This window comes from Adiantum capillus-veneris, chromosome 1, assembly GCF_014529385.1.
Source record: "Adiantum capillus-veneris isolate H3 chromosome 1, ASM1452938v2, whole genome shotgun sequence".
NCBI classification, from domain to species: domain Eukaryota; kingdom Viridiplantae; phylum Streptophyta; class Polypodiopsida; order Polypodiales; family Pteridaceae; genus Adiantum; species Adiantum capillus-veneris.
The window spans coordinates 138,073,185-138,094,731 of NC_140931.1; the positions used below are offsets into that span (position 1 = coordinate 138,073,185).

The window sequence follows — 21,547 nt, forward strand, 5'->3', positions numbered from 1 at the left end:
ATCACATTACATTTTTCCTTTTCCCGTTGCCCAGAACCAACATCACATTACGCTGAGACACATTTTTTCCTTTTCCCGTTGCCTTGAACCAACATCACAGTACGCTGAGACACATTTTGGGAATTGAAAGCGGCATCACATTACATTTTTCCTTTTCCCGTTGCCCTGACTTATTTCTACAAATGACGTGGAGGGCCTCTCTCTCTCTCTCTCTCTCTCTCTCTCTCTCTCTCTCTCGCATGAACCCAAGGCTCCCTCTCCACTCTCTGTTTCGCCACCTGCATACGTAGGTTATGTAGGGCCAGCTGGCTCTCTCTCTCTCTCTCACACACACACACACACACACACTCTCTCTCTCTCTCTCTCTCTCACACACACACACACACACACACACACACACACACACACACACACACACACACACACACACACTCTGTTTCGCCTTCAATCATTCGCATGCACAGCCTGATCTCGTTCTCTGTGTGTGTGTGTGTGTGTGTCTCCAACACACACACACACACACACACACACAGTTTCGCCTTCAACAATATGCCCGAAACTCTGCTTTATCGCCTTGTTTGGTAATATCGACTACTAATTCAGCCTTCAACCTCATTGTGTTCAATGGCGGGTCATGTAAGCTATCTCAGCAATCAGAAGCCGCAGAGAGAGAGAGAGAGAGAGAGAGAGAGAGAGAGAGAGAGAGAGAGAGAGAGAGGACATGCAATAAAGCCGAAAGCCACACACACACACACACACACACACACACAGAGGCTAAATACCTAGCGATAGTCTGGTCCTTCCCAGGTAGCTGCAGGTGCACTCTCTCCTGGATGAACACCAGCTCGCTAGTAGCAGCAACGGATCTCTCTCTCTCTCTCTCTCTCTCTCTCTCTCTCTCCCCCCCCATCAACAACAGCTCGCCATAGCTGGCCAAATGAAATGCCCTCTCTCTCTCTCTCTCTCTCTCTCTCTCTGCGGCTTCTGATTGCTGAGATAGCTTGAGTGGAGAGAGACCATTCCATTTGGCGAGCTCCTGTTGCAGGGGAGAGAGAGAGAGAGAGAGAGAGAGAGAGAGAGAGAGAGGCCATGCAATAAAGCCGAAAGCCACACACACACACACACACACACACACAGGCTAAATACTTGGTGATAGTCTGGTCCTTCCCAGCTAGCTGCAGGTGCGCTCTGTCCTAGATGAACACCAGCAGCAACGGATCTCTCTCTCTCTCTCTCTCTCTCTCTCTCTCTCTCTCTCTCCCCATCAACAATAGCTCGCCATAGCTGGCCAAATGAAATGCTCTCTCTCTCTCTCTCTCCTGCTTGTCAACAGGAGCTCGCCAAATGGAATGGTCTCTCTCCACTCCCCCACTCGCCTGACAGTTGGGGGCTTCCTCCAAGCATTGTGGCACTCCCCCACTCCGGCACCTGGTCCTCATCCTGGCGGCTTGCCACTCGCCTCACTTTCCTCTCCTTGAGCCACGTGGTGGCCCTGAATCTCCTCTTCCATAATAGAGTTACATAGAGGCGGCTTGCCACTCGCCTCACTTTCCTCTCCTTGAGCCACGTGGCAGCCCTGAATCTCCTCTTCCATAATAGAGTTACATAGATAGATAGATAGACAGATAGTTTCCTCTTCAAAACCGACATAGGCATTCAAATTATATACCGCACACGCGCATAATCTTCGCCATCTCCAAGGGTGTACGAGGTTCTCGCTATGCCACCCAAAATTTGAAGACATACACAGAGAGAGCGAGAAACCGAGCGATGCCTTCCACGACGGAGCTGGCCGAGCCTTTACTTGCGGACAATCCGCAGAGGTTCTGTATGTTCCCCATCAAATATCCTGCTATCTGGGAGATGTACAAAAAGGCGCTGGCAAGCTTCTGGACAGGTGAACTACTTGTATTGATGGTGTATTTTTCTCTGCATTTGTCTGTTCTCTCTCTCTCTCTCTCGCTGAAGGAGAGGTGGGCGCTAAGAGCAAGGCCACAAATTGGATTTTCTCATGCCTATCAAAAACTCGGCTAGTTTATGTGAGCACTCTGCACCAGCATTTTGCATCAATTGTCCCAGGGAGGAAAAACAATTGTCCCAGGGCATTGTTACTCATTTAAGGGTCAAAAATCTGTTTTTATTGAGGATACAATACTTTTTGACATAGTGAACTTCAGTCGTGTCAGCAATTTCAAGAAAGCATGGACTATGAGTATGCCATAAGCTTGAGATGCAGGAAAAGAATCGTGAATAGTGCCGACTCATTGAGACCTTTGAGGGTTTTCTGATTGTGCTAGTTACGTTTCTTGCAATATGCCTGTTATCAACTCTTGTTCTGCTCAATGATTTATGCCTTGCATGCAGCCGAGGAAGTGGACCTTTCAAATGATCAAATGCATTGGCTAGGGTTGACAGACGGGGAGAGACATTTTATAAGCCATGTGCTAGCATTTTTTGCAGCTTCTGATGGTATCGTGCTCGAGAATCTCGCTGTCCGATTCATGAATGAAGTACAAGTTCCAGAGGTGGAGTCCCTCCCCACCCCGCCCCCAGGTCATTTTTGAATGAACAAATGTGGGCTCTCTTCAGTGTGCAATCTAGATCTATTGTTCAAAGTTACAGAGTGCTTCTGCCCATAGACTTTACAAAAGCTGGGTGTGGCAATGTTTTGGAGCCATTTTCTTTGACCATTTTATTGAAGAACCAGGGAAAGATATGAACTAATTTTGTCACCGACTGATGTTGCATACGGATGCTTGTTTTGATTCAATTATGTCATTGAGACCCTACTGACTGACATTGCTTATAGTTTCTTGTTTCGATTCAATCATCTCATTGAGATCTTACCAAGTGACATTGCATATAGTTGCTTGTTTTGATTCATTGAGACAGGGCATGTAATAAATATAAACAAATATTTAAAAAAAAAAATGTGTTCTAGTCTTTTATTAAATGTCAGATTGAATCTTCTTTGTTTAATATAGACATGGGTGCTACGTCATTGTCTGTTTTGTGCGAGCGTTTTAAAAGTGTGCGGATGTGTGTGTGCACGGTGCAGGAGAGGGAAGAGGCAAGAGAGTGTGTAGGTGGAGTTTCCCTCCAACATGAGAGAGGGAGCTCCTTATTCTTTTTGGTATATGAAGAATAAGGAAAGGATGTACACACAGTGGGTGGGCTTTACCCCAACCACCTTCTACTTAAAGGCGATGTGCCGATGAGTGGGTTCTACTAGCTAAACTATTAGTATGTACAAGAAAATAGGTGAGAGACTCTCTCAATCTACGTTCATTGGCTCGCTCACTCGATCTACATGCAGCCATATCGGCTGTAGTGATAGGCGAGCGTGCGCATCCACGCTAGAGCCCGCATGCAAATTCCCAGCCAACTGTGTACGGTTTGCATAGCTCCACAATGCATTATGCTAGTTTCAGTCATCGTATGATTGATAATCCCTCCTATGGATAATCCCTATTACAAATGCTCCCAATGGAGTTGCTAGATCGAGCGTGGACACTAGTGCGTCGTACATGAGACGTCCGAGCTTTGACAAATGTACGCAAACCTGACCGTACTAGTCTCCTCAACGCTATGTGCATGCATTGCACCATCATGATTGCTCATCACGTATGGATGTGTCATCACCGACACGGGGATGTCTATGTCCCTCTCATCCATAGGCGGAATTGTGTGTCCTGGCATCAACTCATTAGTCTCTAGCATGAGCATATCAAAGAACTCTATGTCCGACATCTCTGTCTGTGTCTCTAGGTAGCAGACCCGCTCTACCTCTATCTGCACAAACTTTGATGACACCTGCTGTCTCACTAGAGCGCTCTACCTCGTATCTCTATAGAGTCTACTGGTATGTCTTGCATAGCTACATGCTCTGTCTCCTGAGTATACTAGAGCGCACTAGCGAAGGATACACATCTCGTCCCTCACTCAACGCATGCCAACAATAAAACCGAGACTATATTGTCTCGTACTTCAAATACATGCATAGGATATACCAAGCCAGTCTGGGCTCCCGTGGCAATTACTAGTGATCTCCAATGCATCTCGCTAGCCAAATCTCTGATGTCAAAGCCCTGAATGCCGAGAAGAGCGCTGAAAAACTAGAAAACCGGTAGTCAATGCCGTAGAGAGTATGCTGCCGGGGATGTCGGGCCGATGGCGGGTGATGCCCGGGCTCACTCGCCCCTGTGCTAGCTGCTCGTGTAATCTACTTTGGCCGCCTGTGCTTGAGCCCCTTTTCTCTGCATGAAGGGGCCTGAAGAGATTAAAAAAAAAACCTTTCTTTTTAATTTCACAAAGAAAAAATAATTATCTGTCCTATCTCTGTAGTGAGTGTGTGTGTGCACTGTGCGTGCGCGCAACACACTCACTCCCTCTATTTCCCCCTTCTCTGCTTTGTGAATTTTCAACGCTGGCCTACTTGCTTCAGATACTCAGAAAATGAAGAAAGCCTCCCCAGCGTTGCGCGTGAGCTCTGCAATTTTGTGCTACTGTGGCTGCCGGACTGCAATTCCAGCGCTGCGGACTATTGTTGCTCTTTCCTCCCTTGCTCGTTGCACCGCTATGTCTTACTGCGCTTTTACCAGCACTGCCTTGGTGGTTTAATTCGGCCCTGCTTTCGATTCTTTCTGTCATTTCTCTGCAGAGATTCCAAGCTTTGCAGATGCCTGTACTGCTGCACTCCCTTTGCCTTCTAAGCCTGCCTAGAAGGCTTTGAATTTGCCCAGCTCTACAGATCTGCAGCCGATTTTTGACTACAGAACCCGACTTCAATCTGTTGCAATGTGCATTGTGTGTGTGTGCACACACACCACCACACAACCAATGCTCCTGCTTGATTTCGCTCCCAAGCTCTGCCCGATTACTTTGCCTCCTTCAAGCTCTACAAACTTCAAAGCTCTCTTCGATTCCCTGGAGCCTTGAATCTCCAAGCTTTGCTCGTTGTTAAATTTATGCAGATCTTCAACTTCCCTGCTTGCTCGATTCCTATTGCAGATACCCAGACCTCCTCAAGATTCCATCTTGAGCTCCAAAGGGGGCTGCACACGCCGGGAGCTTCGAGCTCCGCCGGATCTATTCCCGACGTCACCGATCCGCCTTCTCCTTGTTGGATCCGGGAACATCGAGCTCGAGCCTCAAGCTCCCATAGCCGCCGCCGAGAGCTTGCCGGAGAGGGGGGAGTGCACCGTCGTTTATCACTGCCACGGCTCTGATACCGGTTAAAATACACGGATGGGTGAGTGCGTGGTGCAGGAGAGGAAAGAGGCAAGAGAGAGTGCGGGTGGAGCTTCTCTCAAGAAGGAGAGAGGGAGCTCCTTTTTCTTTTGGTATATGAAGAATAAAGGAAGGATGTACACATAGTGAGCGCGCGGCCGGCTGCCCGGTTGCAGGCAGAGGCATAATGCCTTTACCCCAACATGTTTAGCCCTTCTCATATTTTGTGAGTTCAGACCCGTATGAAGGTACATGTACAAAAAAACCTGTTGCCAATGGAAGAACTTGTGAGGATGAATGATACAGATTAGAAACAAAGTTTCTTGCCAATAATTTCTGTAAAGAGTAGTAGATTTTTCCTTTATTTCCTGCAAAGGCACAACAAAACGTGTGATTGCAAGTCCATATGCGCAATGAATCAGCTGATGGATTTTGGCTTGGTCATAGGGAGATATGGAGGTTGCATGAAGATTCTTTTCTTGTTTGTGATGGGATAAAGTATTAATAGATACTTGCAGCTCAGCTTGGTTTGTAATCCTTTGCCTTTATGCTCTGCAGGCACGCGCTTTTTATGGCTTTCAAATAGCTATTGAAAATATTCACTCTGGTAAGGTTATGGCTTCTTTTTAAACTGAGTATTCCTGTTTGTAGGCCAGGACTGTTTATGCACGACAATGTCTTGCCAGAATTATACAGCCTATTGTTGGAGACATATATTAAGGACTCGAAGGAGAAAGAAAGGTTATTCAATGCCGTGGAAACAATTCCCTGTGTCGCAAAGAAAGCTGATTGGGCCATGCGTTGGATTGGCAGGTAATTGCGAGGCATGGGCATCATTCTTTTTGTGATGGAAATCCTATGCTAATTTGATATGTTCTATTCTTCCAGTGCTACAAGCTTTGGTGAGAGGCTAGTTGCTTTTGCCTGCGTAGAGGGAATTTTTTTCTCTGGAAGGTAGCCTACCATGCAATCTATTTAGTAGAGATTCTCGACCAAAAACTGGATTTCTCCTTGCACTAATCGTGTCTCTTCTTTGCTAATCCAGCTTTTGCGCCATATTTTGGTTGAAAAAGAGAGGATTAATGCCGGGCTTGACGTTCTCAAATGAGCTGATCTCAAGGGATGAGGGTTTACACTGCGATTTTGCTTGTTTATTGTACAGGCAAGTAGTTCATCATTTCTGTTTTATAGAATTTCTGATGATCACTACTCTCATGCTTTTCCTGAGTTCCTTTTGCGCTCTTGAAAGGATTCATAGAGGTATATATGTATATAATATATTAGTGCTTATTGGTCTTCAGGTTACTGAACAATAGGCTTTCAGAGGAGAGTGCAAGAGAGATCGTGTGCGATGCAGTCAATATCGAACGGGAGTTTGTCTGTGAGGCTTTGCCATGCGACTTGATTGGCATGAATTCAATACTCATGAGCCAGTATATTGATTTTGTCGCGGATCACTTATTGGTAAGAGCTGAAATTAATGTCTGTAGCATAACAAGAGTAGAGTTTACAATTTGCTTTGGCCAGTAGTAAAATTGAGCTAACACAGGTCGCGTTGGGTTACAAAAAAGTTTTTAGAGCAGAGAACCCTTTCGACTGGATGGAGTTGATCTCTCTTCAGTAAGTTCGTAGTATAATAATATATTGAACTTCTATCAGTTCTGTTGGGTTTGTGTGTGCATCTCGCTATGTCTAGACTAGAGTTCCTTTGTTGCTGCAGGGGGAAAACCAACTTTTTTGAGAGGAGGGTCGGTGACTACCAAAAGGCATCAGTAATGGCAAAATTGAGGGATACAGACAGCAACAAGCACGTTTTCAGGCTTGATGAAGACTTCTAGGCTTATGTAATAATACCCTTTGCAGAAAGCAGGAGTGAGAGCTGCCTGTTTAATTTTGTAGCGTGTTGTTAGTCTAGTTGTTACTTGCATCAAATGATCATATAAGCCAGTCAACCTACCTTAATTTATTGCATCGGATGCTTACATTTTATTACTTGATCCCTGGCCTTGATAAATTGTGGCTCATCATACTACCTACTTTATGGAGAGACCTTCACTATTTGGCAGGAAAATTTCCCTTGTAATATAAAGAGTATGCATGCTTTGAGTGGATGTTGCATAATTTGTACTATTACCTATGGTAATGTTGCTCCGGTTTTCGACTAGAGGAGATTAGTCTGGTAAAGTGGTTTCAGGGCTTGTCAAAAACATTTTTCTTAACAGAAGAAAATAAGATGAAATTCTTCCCTTTTGCCATAGCGACAGGTAAATTTTTTGTGGCACTTGTGGCATTGTTCTGGCGTCATTAAAGCTTAATGCTCAATATTACCCAGGGGCCAGCAGTTATCGGACCTCAAGCTTGAAATTTATGCTCTGATATAAAGATGCTTGCTTATCACGCTTGCTGGCTTTAATGCTGTCAATCTTTCGCTTTCCAAAGAGGAATGTTAGTTGTCTTCTTTTCTCGTCAATGGGTACATATTCTTGCAGATGGATGAATGTGAAGGGGATGCTTTTGTTACTGGTTTCTGTACTTAGGGCTCAAGAGTAGAATGCAGTGAAAAGAGAGGACCTCTTCACAAGCCATAAAAGCTGAATTTTAGTTGCAACTTAAGGAATTCCTTGTAATATATAACTTTGTTGGGCAAGTGATTGGTTGTATGATTATCAGAACCAAAAGCTGAATACAGTTATTATTAAGGTAGCATGACCATCTTGAACGGTAGGAGGGAGTCCAATTTTATGAAAGCATCAAGATTGAATTCTCATGTATAGTGGATAGTTATACCCATCCAGTTTGTCCTCGGTAGACATGTGGAAAGCATCATTGTTGTCAACATCATCATCAAGGTTGTTTCAAAATGCATTTATTGATCTCTTTCGTACCGTACGGTATGGAACAATCCGTACAAGTCAATTTTTGAATTTCTTTTTGATGAGATGAGGCCATCGAGTGATTTCGCGAGGGTTTTTGAGCCATTTCGTAGACTTTTGGGCACATACACAGAGATGTCTTCAAAAGCTAATGCATGTAATCTTGTTTTTAATTGGAAATGTCCTAGAAAGTTCGGTGATTTAAGGTTTAACGTACGTGTATATATATATATATATATATATTTGTGCGGAACCGTACACATTCGCCACATTCAGTATGTTATGAACCACCTTGATCATCATTGTCTAACAATGGACACGGTTTTGTGAGATCATTGGATCCATACCTTTCTAAATTCTAATAATTGAGATGAATTCCAATCATTCTAGCAAAAAAACCAAACTATACGGATGCAAATAAGTATGTTATTCCAAGATGACCAAGTGCTAAAAGTTTGTGAACGAGAAATCGAAGACAAGGGGGGGTGGAAGGAAAGTCCACATTTTATTATCAATTGTGTTTTCCCTCTAGATAAGTTTCTTTAGAGAAAGCCATGTATGATCATTTCTAATCTCATCATCAATATTTGATCTTGCCATGGGTTTTATATTCGAGGATGAGAAGTATAAAAGGTTTTATCCCCTTACAAAAATGCCAATGATTCTTTTTAGGATATAATTTATGAGGATGAAACCTTTTTAATGCTCTCATTACATACAAAGAAGGTGATGAAGTGACTGCACATGAAGGTGACACAATTCATCTTGCATGGACAAGACAGAACAATAAAATACTTAGGTTTAGAGTGATCCCACTTGATTTTAGTTTATCTCTAGATTTGAAACTAGGGGGAAAAAATCTACAAGAATTAGAGACCTTAAAAAACACTACAACATTAGAGTGCCAACCTAATGGCTTCTCTATGTTAATATTAACGATCAGCAGAACACCAAGACAAGTAGACTTTTTTGGCCTCAAGTGTGACTTTTCCAATGATGTACTTGATTGCAAAGGTGGTAGTGTTGCTTCCTCTCACAATTATATTATAAATGACTATCAATACTTTGTACCTTGATAATAATTGTGTGATTCTTTCTAAAAATAATGGAGGACTAGATTATAAAACTATCAGATTGGTAGGAGTGTACCCTTTCACCATGGGAATGCATTTTAATCAAACAGTTGGATGACCATTATAGTTCTTGCGCTTTTATGAATGAGGAAATGAATATCACAATGCGAGTAAGGATAATTTTAGCTATCTCAAATAGAAAGGAAGGCCTAGTTTGCTTAAGAAACCTAGATTGGTATGACCATGTGGCTCAATATAGGTGAGTAGTTTTTGAAGGAGAAATGACAGATCACACACAAGTATTAGGGATTCGGTTTTATCATGGTCTCAAGAGCTTTAACATGATATTAGACTTTGAAATCAAGTTTGATGCATGAGTTTAGCATCCTAGTTAAATATTTTTTTGAAGCACATTCAAAGATTGGAATCAATCAAGTACAACACTAGTTAATTTTGACCCTCAAGAAAGAAGAAAAAGAGACACCGAGGCAAATCATAGATAGGCTTAGAATGTACATTTGCAACATATAATCTTCCAAAAGTGCAGTCCACACATCTTCTACAATATATATCCACATACCTAATGTCGTAAAAACTATTTACATGCTAATTTTTCAGTGAAAAGTGGTTGCTCAATTGTGTTAATTGTTTTCTATTTTAGTTTCTTTCGGAGAAGTAGCAATGCTACTCCTCGATGCTAAACTTGGCCATTCAATGTGCAGTGCTAAATCAAAGAGAATTTTCATTAGAAGTAACATGAATTTCACAGACTTTTAAAAAAATCTTGAGAATCATAAAGGGACTGAGATTACTCAATTAAATGTGATGTCCATTGACACTAAGCATTGTCCAGTTTTTAGTCACTCTGATTGGATACAACTATTTGACACCTCTATAAACTCTTTTTCCATTGAAAATGCCGATATATATATTTCCTTACTCATTCCATTGGATATGTATATGTGCTCGACCTATATGGATTGCTTTTGCATGCAACATTATTTGAGTCAAAGCAAATTACCCTTGTAGTACATCAAGAGTAGCATAATTTTTTGAGAACCTTAAAAAGAATTTTGGAGAATTATATAGGTCACTAAGGTGACTCAAATAACTGTTGTGCTTGACGACACTAAGAATTGTCCATTTTTAGCCACTCTGAGTTGATATACCTCTACTCGTCTAAAAACTCCTTTTGCATTGAAAATACCAAGAAATATGTACTTTGTTACCTCCATTGGGTATGGATGTGTTCTCTATGCACTTGATTTTCATGCAAAATCTTGGGCTTAAAAAATAATAGTTGTCTTACCATTTTGATCGAATATCGTCATGCTCCTCCTCTATATATTGCATTGGTTTCTCATGCAAACTTTTGGGTTTCAAAAATAATAGTTTTCTTACCATTTTGATTGGATATCATCATGCTCCTCCTCTATATATTGCACTGGTTTCTCATGCAAAATTTTGGGTTTCAAAAGTAATAGTTTTCTTACCATTTTGATTGGATATCGTCATGCTCATCCTTCATATATGGCTTCCTCTTTGACAAATTCAAAAGATACATTGATGTGAATGGAGGCACTTGATATGAGATTCAAGTCTATGGTCATGGATGCAAGTATGTATATGTTTGCAAAGAGCTCTGTGATTTGCCCCTCTTGATGTTGGAAATGAGAAGCCTTGATCATAGTACCTTTCTAAACTCCCATAAGGGGAAAAGAATAGTCTTTGCAAGCAAAGAGGTGGAGTTTGTTCACAATCAACTAACTACCAAAATGGGCAAGAATAGCAAGTGATAGTGAGATAAGAAAATAATCAGGGAAGTAATCACACCCTCAAATAAGTATTTCATAGGATTTGAAAACTATCAATCCTCAAGGAGAAGGAAAGACCAAGGGATACAAATAAAAGAATATGAAAGATATATGCATATTGCATGTATGTTAGAAACCTTCCTTATTTAGGGCGTCAATGCACATAAGACTTTTCCCTTTCAACACCATTCTGGCTCTTTTTTCCCCTCACTTGATTTTTTGAAAGAATTTTTTTTTCAAAATTATAGGGAGTAATACAATCCCTTTAAAATCCAAAAAGATACAATTGACCTTGAATTTGCATAGAATTATAGCTTTGCAAGTACACTTACATGTGCGCTTTAGTAAGCCCAAAAGGATTTATAGATACCTCAAAGCAAGCAAGAATTTTAAGAATTAGGGCTTGTTTGCTCCACTTGAGAATATTTGCAAAATGATCAAATAAAGAATGAAGCATGACAGAGTTCTTTCTTGTGAGCATGAAGGCTTGCTAAAACCTTTTTAGAATAGAATAGCTCTCCTTAGGAATAGAAACACAAATTTTGAAACGAGTGGTGAATTTTAGAGATTACTTCATCCCTAAACTTGACTTGTATTCTAAATAATTATTGTGTGAGAAGTAGCATTGCTGATTCCATGTATTAAATTTGGTCAATTTGTGGTAGTGAAACAATTGGAATTACCCTTGTATGACTACGAAGATTACCATGCGTTGGCAACGACAAAGACCTCAATGTAGTACTCATTGACTCAAAGATGTGTCTTACCTACTAACAACCTAGAGATTCCATTCTTCAATCACTTCAATAGGATACAAGTATTGTCGGCCTCTATGAACATGCTATAACTATTTGCTATCCCATGCTAAATTTTGGGCTGCATTGATTTGATTGATAGAGGTGTTTTAGTTTTGGAGGTCATGACCAAGGTTTCTTTTCTAAATCTAGTGAGTGGTGGCTTCTTTGTGGTTGTACTTGGCCTTTTACTAGTTTAGAGGCATCATGGGGTTTTTGTCCGGTATGGTGGCTTAAAGGTCTTTTTGAATGGGCACCCTATTTATTATCTATGGCGACTCTTCATTATTTATTTTATTTTATGGGTCGTGGGGTGTCTCAATTATTTGAACCCTTATACGTGGGTGGTTGGCGGGCACGTTGGCAGCGATTTAGCATCTGTGTACTCTCTGATGTAGAAAAGTTTGCCTGGCAGTGCTTGAGTGCTCTCTCTCTCTCTCTCTCTCTCTCTCGCTCCCGTGTTACCACAAAGAGGCACTTCTTGTCTAGCTTAAGGTTCCAGTCTCTTACGTAAAACCCAGACAAATTTTCAACAAATTAAAAATTTTTCAAACCAGAGCAACACATTTTTTGTTTTCAGACATTTTAATGACAACTCTATAAATGTTTTCCTTGAGAAATGGATCACACACATCACCTGCAAATATAATCACGAATTATAAAATAATCCATGAAAATGTAACAAATTTTCAAAACAGAGCAGTACCCTTTTTGTTTTCAGACATTTTAATGACAACTCTATAAATATTCTTCTTAAGAAGAAGGTCACACTATCAGCTACAAATATAATCATATTCATGACTGCTACAAAAAGTACTCATAAAATGATTTTAAAGAGAATTTGGGTACTCAATGGTTAGATAAGGTATCTTCCTATCATTTAAGTATGACCTCATAATATCTCACTTCATGTTATCTTTTCTCCAACCACCTTCACTTGAAGTAGATGATTCATTTGCACCATCTACAATTCTTGTGTGAGAAGTACCATTACTACTCTCGAGTGTTATACTTGGGCCTCCCATTTGTGGTGCTGAATCAAAAGAAACTGCCCTTGTATTACTATGGAGGTTAGCATGAATTGGCAAGGCCTTAACGGAGAATCCTTGAGAGCCATCAACGGCAATAAGATGACTCAAAGATTTCCATTCTCTGGTTGCTTCAATTGGATTCGAATGGGCTTCACCTCTACAAAATGCTTCCGATTCTCTTACCCGTTCCATTCGATATGGATATATTAGTCCTCCGTGTACAGTTTCTTCCATGTACTGCTTCCATGTTGGTCCTCCATGTACTGCTTCCTCATGCGAAAGTCCAAGCAGCTGCATTGACGACGGCACTTGCTGTGAGATTCGAGTTTCTGGCAATGGAGGCACGTCTTCATATTTTTGCAAAGAGCATTGTAGTCCAGTCTCTCTCAATCCCGAAGCAGAGAAGCCCTGATCAAAGAACCTTTCGGAGCCACCTTGAGGGAACACACTCCCCATGCTCGTAGGTAAAGATTTGGAGTCCATGTACGAAACAAAGTTCGCTGCATCGTAACCAGTAAATGGTATCTGGGTTAAAACTCTATTGCACAATGGTGGCTGATTCATAAAAGTCAACTGTGGCCTCGGATCCGGGAGAGTCCAACCATTCAACCGTGTGTGTAATGTGTCTATAACAGTCTCTGCATTGTTGCATAAAAACATATCATCATCGATACTCTTGTGGGACCCGACTCCAAGAATATCGTGTTCAGATGGGATACGTGACCCTTGCATGTGGTAAGGTCCAGATCTTGAATGCGATGAGAAGAGTTCATGATGACCACCTGACAAACTTGCACACCATGAAAACATGTAGTAATAAGCATCTCTTTTATCAAGAGTTATGTATGAACTCATACAAAGCAATTGAAGACGCTTAATTTAAGTAGTTTTATGCTTTCCTTACGTGGGTGATGGGTTCCCTTGCTGTATCAGTTGCAATGCTCTATTCCACGATTCATTCTGACGTTCTGAAAGTTAAAAATTCACTTGTTAAATGAATCTTGCAATGAATGTCTATGGTTTACTTCTATCCAAACATAAATTTCAAAAGCATTGAACATACAAAATGAGAAAGAAACACTTGCCTTGCTTGTGTTTATTCATATGCCCCCCCAGAGCTTGTGCTTTTTGGAATGTCATGGTGCAGAACCTGCATTTGTAGCGTTTAGAAGAATCCATCTCTTTGTCGCCCTCAATCTTGTAGTGCAACCTTTTCCGATCTGTCAAAATTGATTAAGATTATGTTAATCTCCTTACATTAGATCATTATGATGCATTGCCTTCCATGCCCACTACCTGACTTTACAGAATGTTCATCTTGCTCTTCGAGCTCATCTTCAAAAGTTGTCAATTCAGAAGTGCTGCCTGGAGGGCGCCCAAGTGCCTCCCAGCTGAAGTTCTGTAGGAGACCTGCATTAGAGCCTCCAGAAACACCTCCTAAACCATCCTCCATGTCCGAGCAGAAAAGACTGTTTGACTTTTGGCTTTCAATTTGATCACTTTCTGGAGTATTTGCATTTTCTTGAACTAAGAAACACATAACAAAAACTTAGTCGCAAAGCGTTACACAAATGCTTTCATCAAAGCTCAACAACCACAAAAAAACTTGGACCAAGTGCTCAAGGCTTGTTAGCGTATATACCAATTAGAGAAACCTTTAAGAACCAAGATTCTTTTGCCTACTTTGATGCAATTTCTAAAGGTGCAGCAGATACAATGCCATCGGATACCATACAACTTATCAAAAATAAAAGCATGTGTGCATCCACTCACTCATTCCTTTTTGCGTAAAAGTAATGTACGAATGATCCTTTGAGGATTGTTCTTTGAAAGAAGAAAAAGTTTAGCTTGCAAGGAAGTACAAAACATTGATGAAAAAGCTAAAAGTGGGGTCTGTCCAACCTTGAAGAGATAAGACTTTTTGACACGAACGAGAACAAAGGATGCTTAAAAAATATATTAGCAACAAACAAAATGTTCAAAAGTTACAACATTCCTAAGACATTACCAAGTCATGAATCAAACCTCTTCCCAAAGCTAGAGGAGGAAAAACTGGAACGAAGAGAAAAATACACCCAATAACACAAATACTCCGAGCTTACGTAAGGCCAAAAAATATATGGAATAGTGTTGTGGCCAGCTGCCTTGCATGAGCCACCACATGCCATGCATGAACTGCCTTGCATGGATCACCACCTGTCACCAAGAGGTGTATTTTTCTTGTTGCCTTCTCTAAATATGTATTGCATAATTTTTCTTTATTTTATTTTTTCTTGTTTTCCCCGAAACCCTTGAAAAGGTGCAAGTGGACATTGCATGGACAGTGTGAAACGGCTGCAGCTAAACGGGTTTCTCACATTGAGAATCTAGGTCGGTCAGTCAGTGACTGTTCGGGCCAGTTAGCGCTAAACACTTATTAGAGTATGGAAGCATACGTATAAATGGAATTTGGCCACTCAGGAAGTCACTAACAACTTTATAAGTTGGGAGAGATTAAAGAACTAAGCCGTTAGGGGCATAGTGGACACATGTCAGTAGGAGATCAACCTAGTGGTCAACACACTCTAGAAGCTGATTCCCACTTGGGGGGTGCCCAAAAGAGAGAGAGGGTTGTACTTTTCAGATTTGTGAGTGGATTTTTAGCTTCGCAGCTTTAATGGAAAGCTTGCCTTCTCCCTTGTCTGATGTAGCGCGATGATTCCGCTCTCGTGCATCTCTCTCCCTCTTTACACATATGGTAATGCCCCACTAGTTGCACTCCTCAGATGACTATTGACAGTCTTGTGGGTTTTATGCGCGTTTGCCAAGGCAAGAGCCTTTTGAACAAGAACCGGATCAGCTAATTGCTAATCCCCCACAGGTACACACAGTTCCATCGTGACAAATTGCGAAACAAGAGAGTTTTCTCGCGCGGAAACTCCTCCAAATCCAAGGGGAAGTATCCCATTGCATGCGAGAGCTCTTGAAACACTGATAGACGTGTTTGCTCTGCTCAAAACGATCCAAAAGACAGAGTTACAACTTACTGACTTTATTTGTAGGCTTAGGGTTTCGCACCTAAACTGCAAGATAACACTAGGAAAGCCTTGGGGAAGCCATGGGATGGTTATACAAGCATTTGGGTTCCTGTCAATGACAAAAAGAAGAAAATTACAGCATGCTGAAATTTAGTTACAGCTTCTAAAATGCAAGGGAATGCGACCTAGGCTTGTGCTTTTGACCTACAAAGATTTTGGCGTTGTTATGTTGCCAAAATGGGGTTGAAAACCTACAATTTTCGCCCTTGACAGGTTTGGACAGCTTGGTGAGAGTTTCTGTAAGTTTTCGGATCGTTTATTTCCATTGAATAAAGAAATACCAAAAGGGGCGCCAGTCTTTGGGGCCTACAGGTGTCAGTCTTTGTGTGAGTAACATTCTAGTTGCTAGATACATCCGTGTTCTCTATTCTTCTTAATCCTTTGTGTGAAATTATCACGTAACTGAATTAGCGCCGCCCTCTACTGTGTACTGGCCGGTTATATGGTTCCATCAACAAGATAGTCACTTTTTCTTCAAAAAGTGCAGCGTGAATTGTTGTGGGTGAAAGCAACACAGAGCATATCATTAAGGCAGAGAGAGAGACGAGATAATTGAAGAGGAATCTTGGCACAAAGAAAGTTCCTTCAACTCTTCAAGAAGAGGACAAGTTGTTTAAAGCTCAACTACTTAGCTGCATGGAAATTTTTTAGTAGTTGGTCAAGAACCCAAGGATGTAGGACTTCTTACACGCTCCTACACAGGGCATGCTGAGGCGTTGCAAGAAAAGGAGATTTCTTATGCAATGGGGTCTCTTGATGCTCGAGGGAAACCCATGTGATTGAGTAACCAGTGGTGTCCATTGATCCAAAGAAATTTGCTTTACTTGGACACGAACCGTTTGTGAATGGTCAAGGGAGTAATGAACATGCTATGTGTCAGACCCTTCCATTGTCTACTTCATATCCTGGCTATTTTACAGGTGGTTCAATGGTTGGACCTCCCATAGCTTTGCAAGGTTATATGCTAGGGAAAGTGTTTGGGACAATGCAACCAAGCATGGTCAACCCTATGTGGGGGAACATAGGTGTCTAACCAGCTTTTCAGGGTGCCTATGGTCATTTTCGAATGCTTTGGTATGGCTGGTTTTTCACAGCCATATGCCCAAAATGAAGATATGACAGATATGCCCAAAATGAAGATATGTCAAGTAAAACAGGTGATGCGAGTGTTGGATCATAAAACCTTCATGGATACATTCTTTGATGACATGATTGTCTTTTCAAAGTCTGAAGAGGAGCATAGGGATCATTTAAACGTAGTTTTCAATGAGCTAAGCAGGAACATGTTACTCGTTAATGCGAAGAAGAGTGAATTCTTTCTGGAAGACATGGGCACATTGTTTCAAAGGATCGGGTATGTATGGATCCTGCTAAAATGAAAGCAATCATTTCTAGGTTTATGTTCCTATTACCGCTGGTTTATCCGAAATTTGGTTGAGATTGCTTCTCCACTCCATGTTCTACAAGGAAAGGGAGTTATTTTCAAGTGGACAGCAAAGGAAATTTTAGCCTTTAAACACTCGAAAGAAAAGCTTACTTCGGATCCGGTTTCATTATGCCACTGATGCGTATGAGTATAGCCTTGGTGCAGTTCTAATGCAAAATGATCGATTAGTGGCATATGAAAGCAGACTTATTTTGAAGGCCGAAAAGAACTTGCAAGTTTAGGAGAAAAAATTGTTGGCAATAATTCACGCTCTCACTAGTTGGAGGACACTATCTGCTAGGGGCTGATTTTGTTGTCGAAACAAATCATCAAACCTTGCGATACTTTCTCACACATACCAAGTTGTCTGAGAAACACATGCGATGGGCAAACATCTTGTCAATGTTCATTTTCAGATTGTGAATGTGGAAGAGAAAAAGAACGTGGTGGCTGATGCGTTGTCACGAAAGCCCCAAATTTCAGCAGTGTCAATTTCGTACCATTGTGAACTAGACAAAATAAAGATACAATATGTTGAAGATTCAGATTTTGCAAGAATTTATGATCAACTTGTTGATGGGAAACATCATGAACACTATACGCTTAAGAGTGACTTTCTCATGATGCATGGAAAATTATGCGTTACTAAACAGTTACGACCAAAGGTTTTAATGGAAAGTCATGGTCCACCATATGCTGGAATTGATGCGACACTAAAAGCGGTTGAGTCATTCTTTTATTGGCCAAGATGTTGACATATTTGTAAGATCATGCCTAGTATGCCAGAAAGTCAAATTTGATAGGCAAATGCTACCAGGATTGTTGCAGCCATTGCTGATTCCTGATAGGCCATGAAAAAGCATAGCCATGGACTTTTTCTTTGATCTTCCAAGAACGCAAAAAGGTAATGATGGGATTTGGACTATCATTTGCAGGTTCAATAAGCACGCTCATTTCAATCCTGTCAGGAAGAAGATAAAGCCAGAATACATGGTTAAGATATTTATGAGCAATATCTTTTAGTATCATGGGATGACTCATCAATTGTTAGTGACGGGGAAACACGTATGACGAGGCTTTTCTAGAAGACATTATTCGAGTACATGACGCTAAAGTTCTCATCTTTGTTTCCTCCACAAACTGATAAAGAGTTAAAAGAGGCAAATTCTATTTTCCTAGATCTGAACAAATGTTATGTGTTACATGGCAACTTGAAAACACCACCTATCATTGGTTGAATATGCTTACAATAACACTGTGCATACATCAACAAGCAAGGCGCCATTTGAGATAGTGGAAGGAGGGAAGATTTCAGAAAGTCCCACCCATTTTGCAAAGTAAGGATAAGATATTTGAGGCACACAAGTATGTATAAGATATGGATGAAACATACAAGAAGATAAAGATAGCTTTGGATAAAGATAGCTTCAGACTAAGCAAAAGAAAGTTTTTGATTGTTATCGTTGTAAACTTGTATTTTCACTTGGTGATTGGGTACTTTTGCGCTTTGAAAAGGCCAGGGTAAGAAAAAGGAAAGGCAAGGAACGTTTCTTTCCAGAGCTTAGTATGCGATATTATGATCCTTTTCAGATTTTGGATAAGATCAACGATGTCGCTTACACATTAAAGCTACCAGAAGGCTGGAAAATACATAATGCTTTTCATGTCAGCCTTCTAAGGGCCTTTGTTGGTGATGTGCTAGAGAACATGTGATGAGGAACAACCCGTAGTGGAAGAATGAGATAAGAATCTACTTCTTGAACATATATTGGCACATAAGAAAAGGAAGGTTAGAGGAAAGGTTGCACGACGCTACTTGGTGAAGTACTATCCATCAATGGATGCCGAATGCATGCAAGAGTCTGAATTGGTTGATTCACCTTAGTTATTGCAACTTTATCTTGAATCTTTTCAAATGGAACCCACTGTGACTTGATGTGGCTCTATAGGGCAATGTGAGAGCATGGTGTAGTTAAGCAATTGTAATCTACTCTTCCCATACACAATTTGAGTGCAAGGAGTTTGAACTTGAGAGTACACCAGAAAACTTCTATGTTTGATATAGGTGTGATAGCCAGGTTGGTGGGATTCTTAATCGTACAACGCTACAGTTCTGGACGAATGTATATCTTTGATTCCCATCATAGAATATATGTGATATCAAGAGATATCGGCGAGTATTATTGGCATGCAAGCGAGGTCGCTTGTAGTATTTCAAGGGTGGGGTATGTCACCAGGAGGTGCATTTTTCCTATTGCCTTCTCTAAATATGTATTACATAATTTAATTTCCCGAAACTCTTGAAAAGGTGCAAGTGGAGTCTGGACATTGCATGGCGAGTGTGAAACGGCTACAACTAAACGGGTTTCTCACATTGGGAATCTATGTCAATCAATCTGTGACTGTTTGAGCTAGTTAGCACTGAATTCTGATGAGTATGGAAGCGTGCGCCTGAATGGAATTTGGGCCACTCGGCAAGTCACTGACAACTTTATAAGTTGGGAGGAATTTAAAAAAATTAAACCATAAGGGGCATAGTGGACACATGTCAACAGGAGACCAATCTGTTGGTCAACATGCACTCCAGAAGCTGATTCACAGTTGGGGGCCGCCCAGAAGAGAGAGAGAGAGGACTGTATTTTTCAGATTCGTGAGTGGATTTTCAGGTTCACACCTTTAATGGAAAGCTTGCCTTCTCCCTTGTCTCATGTAGAGCGATGATTCCACTCTTGCGCATCTCTCTCCCCCTTACACATATAGTAATGCCCCACTAGTTGGGCTCCTCAAATGACAGTACACTCTTGTGGGTTTTATGCATGTTTGCCAAGAAGGCAAGAGGCTTTTGAACAGGAACCGGATTAGCTAATTGCTAATCTGTTGGAATTAGGGTTGCAGAAGAACACACACAACTTGGAGAAGACGAAGGAAGCTCAAGGCACACAAAAGAGAGTGTATCACTTAGTGTGCAATGGAAAGATAGATAGCCTTGAGCAAGCTCACTGATGTTGTCCTACTCCCACCCTTGCGCTACCCCCCCCCCTCGCTCCAGCTCTCGCGCCGCCCCCTCGTCCCAGCCCCTCTCCTCTCACTCCTGTGACATCCCCCCCTCGCTCCAGCCCCCCTCCCCTGCCGCGCTGCTCCCTCGCTTCTTCCCCCCTCGCGCTGCCCCTCCCACTCGCTTCCATTTTGCCTGCCTCTCCCCCCTTCGTGCATTGACCCCCCCCCCCCCCCCGTTCCGTTCGCTGGCTCCTCTCCCCCTGAAGGCGCCTCTCGACTTGCTACGAAGGGTTCGACCTCCTGACATTGCTTGTCGGGGTTTCCTCAGTGGGTCATCTCCTTTCATCTCGCGTTCCTACACAACAGCAGACACGGATGGAGGCTCGTGCTCCATCCTAGAGGGACTCTCAAGAAGCCCCCTCGCTCGACCCTGTAGAGCCCACGATCCGACTTTCTCTTTCACCGAGAGAGCAAGCGAGCCTCGCAACACAGGTAGAGCGCCTTCAGGCGACCTCCGTCATTTGCAAGATCATCCATCGGCACCCGACCTAGCAGAGGAGACCTCCAGGCTCGCCTTTTAGCAGAGGTGGCAAGATCCTCGACGTTCAGCTTCTTGGGTGTTGCTATTGTCACAAAGTGATGACGTGGCTGCCCAATTGCTAGGGTTTTGATGACATGAATGTCCGACTGTTGAAACCCTATATTCTGAAAACCCTAAATTCTGTCAAAAACCCTAATCTGCAGAAACCCTAATTGCTGATGACACGTAGTAGCAGTACGGATGTCCGAGATTTGCGCCGGATGTTGCGGCAGGATTCACGCTGGCTGTACAACAGCTTTTGGGGCGATGCTTTTTGCTTTTTTCACGCAAATTGGAAACAGAGAGAGAAGAAACTCTTTGCTTTAATTTTGAAGCTCAAGAGAGCTTGTGAGAGAAAGAGCCTTTGCTTTTATTTTTAGGCTTTTGACTTTAAGCTTTTGGGGCTCTGCTTTTGGCATCCCTTGTAAAATAAATAAGTGGATTGGGCTCCCACCCTGCAAAGCATCTGGACGCAGAGTGAGAGTGAGACCCAACCACTCTTGTACTTTGAACTTTGATTAATACCAAAAGAAATACCGAAAGGGGTGCAAGTCTTTGGGGCCAATATCTCTAGGCACGGAACTCCGCCAGGCCAGTGCAATTCTATTTGAACTGTGAACTGTTTTGAAGTGGTTATTTGGTGCTGTTGCGGT

At 41.8% G+C, this 21,547-nt stretch overlaps 2 protein-coding genes across 3 annotated transcripts in view; one reads left to right on the forward strand and one right to left on the reverse strand.

Moving 5' to 3' along the window:
* The first annotated feature begins 1,613 nt into the window (after nucleotides 1–1,613).
* On the forward strand, nucleotides 1,614–7,484 carry LOC147465657 (ribonucleoside-diphosphate reductase small chain-like). Of its 2 annotated transcripts, XM_086521208.1 has the most exons (9): nucleotides 1,620–1,897; nucleotides 2,365–2,525; nucleotides 5,788–5,836; nucleotides 5,916–6,042; nucleotides 6,118–6,183; nucleotides 6,275–6,391; nucleotides 6,531–6,693; nucleotides 6,779–6,849; nucleotides 6,950–7,484. In XM_086521208.1, the coding sequence occupies exons 1-9, from the start codon at nucleotides 1,771–1,773 to the stop codon at nucleotides 7,065–7,067; spliced, it is 999 nt and encodes a 332-aa protein (XP_086377334.1). In that variant the 5' UTR covers nucleotides 1,620–1,770; the 3' UTR covers nucleotides 7,068–7,484. The 2 variants fall into 2 exon arrangements, with proteins under 2 accessions (XP_086377326.1, XP_086377334.1); XM_086521200.1 differs by lacking the exon at nucleotides 5,788–5,836 and having other exon boundaries at nucleotides 1,614–1,897; nucleotides 2,365–2,553; nucleotides 5,886–6,042.
* A 5,113-nt stretch (nucleotides 7,485–12,597) lies between these two features.
* LOC147465658 (uncharacterized) overlaps nucleotides 12,598–21,547 on the reverse strand; it is an 86,289-nt gene continuing 77,339 nt past the window's right edge. The window contains exons 2-5 of the mRNA XM_086521190.1: nucleotides 14,111–14,341; nucleotides 13,900–14,034; nucleotides 13,719–13,782; nucleotides 12,598–13,604 (exon numbers count right to left, since the gene is read on the reverse strand). Of these exons, the coding sequence (XP_086377316.1) occupies nucleotides 12,686–13,604; nucleotides 13,719–13,782; nucleotides 13,900–14,034; nucleotides 14,111–14,341 (1,349 nt within the window). The 3' untranslated portion in view covers nucleotides 12,598–12,685. The remainder of the gene's footprint in view (nucleotides 13,605–13,718; nucleotides 13,783–13,899; nucleotides 14,035–14,110; nucleotides 14,342–21,547) is intronic.

Bases quoted from the DNA above. Each gene is read 5' to 3' on its own strand.
- LOC147465657 (XM_086521200.1), top strand. From the start codon at position 1,771: ATGCCTTCCACGACGGAGCTGGCCGAGCCTTTACTTGCGGACAATCCG. The intron at 1,898-2,364 runs GTGAACTACTTG...CCTTGCATGCAG, and splicing joins GCTGGCAAGCTTCTGGACAG to CCGAGGAAGTGGACCTTTCA. The intron at 6,392-6,530 runs GCAAGTAGTTCA...ATTGGTCTTCAG, and splicing joins TTTGCTTGTTTATTGTACAG to GTTACTGAACAATAGGCTTT.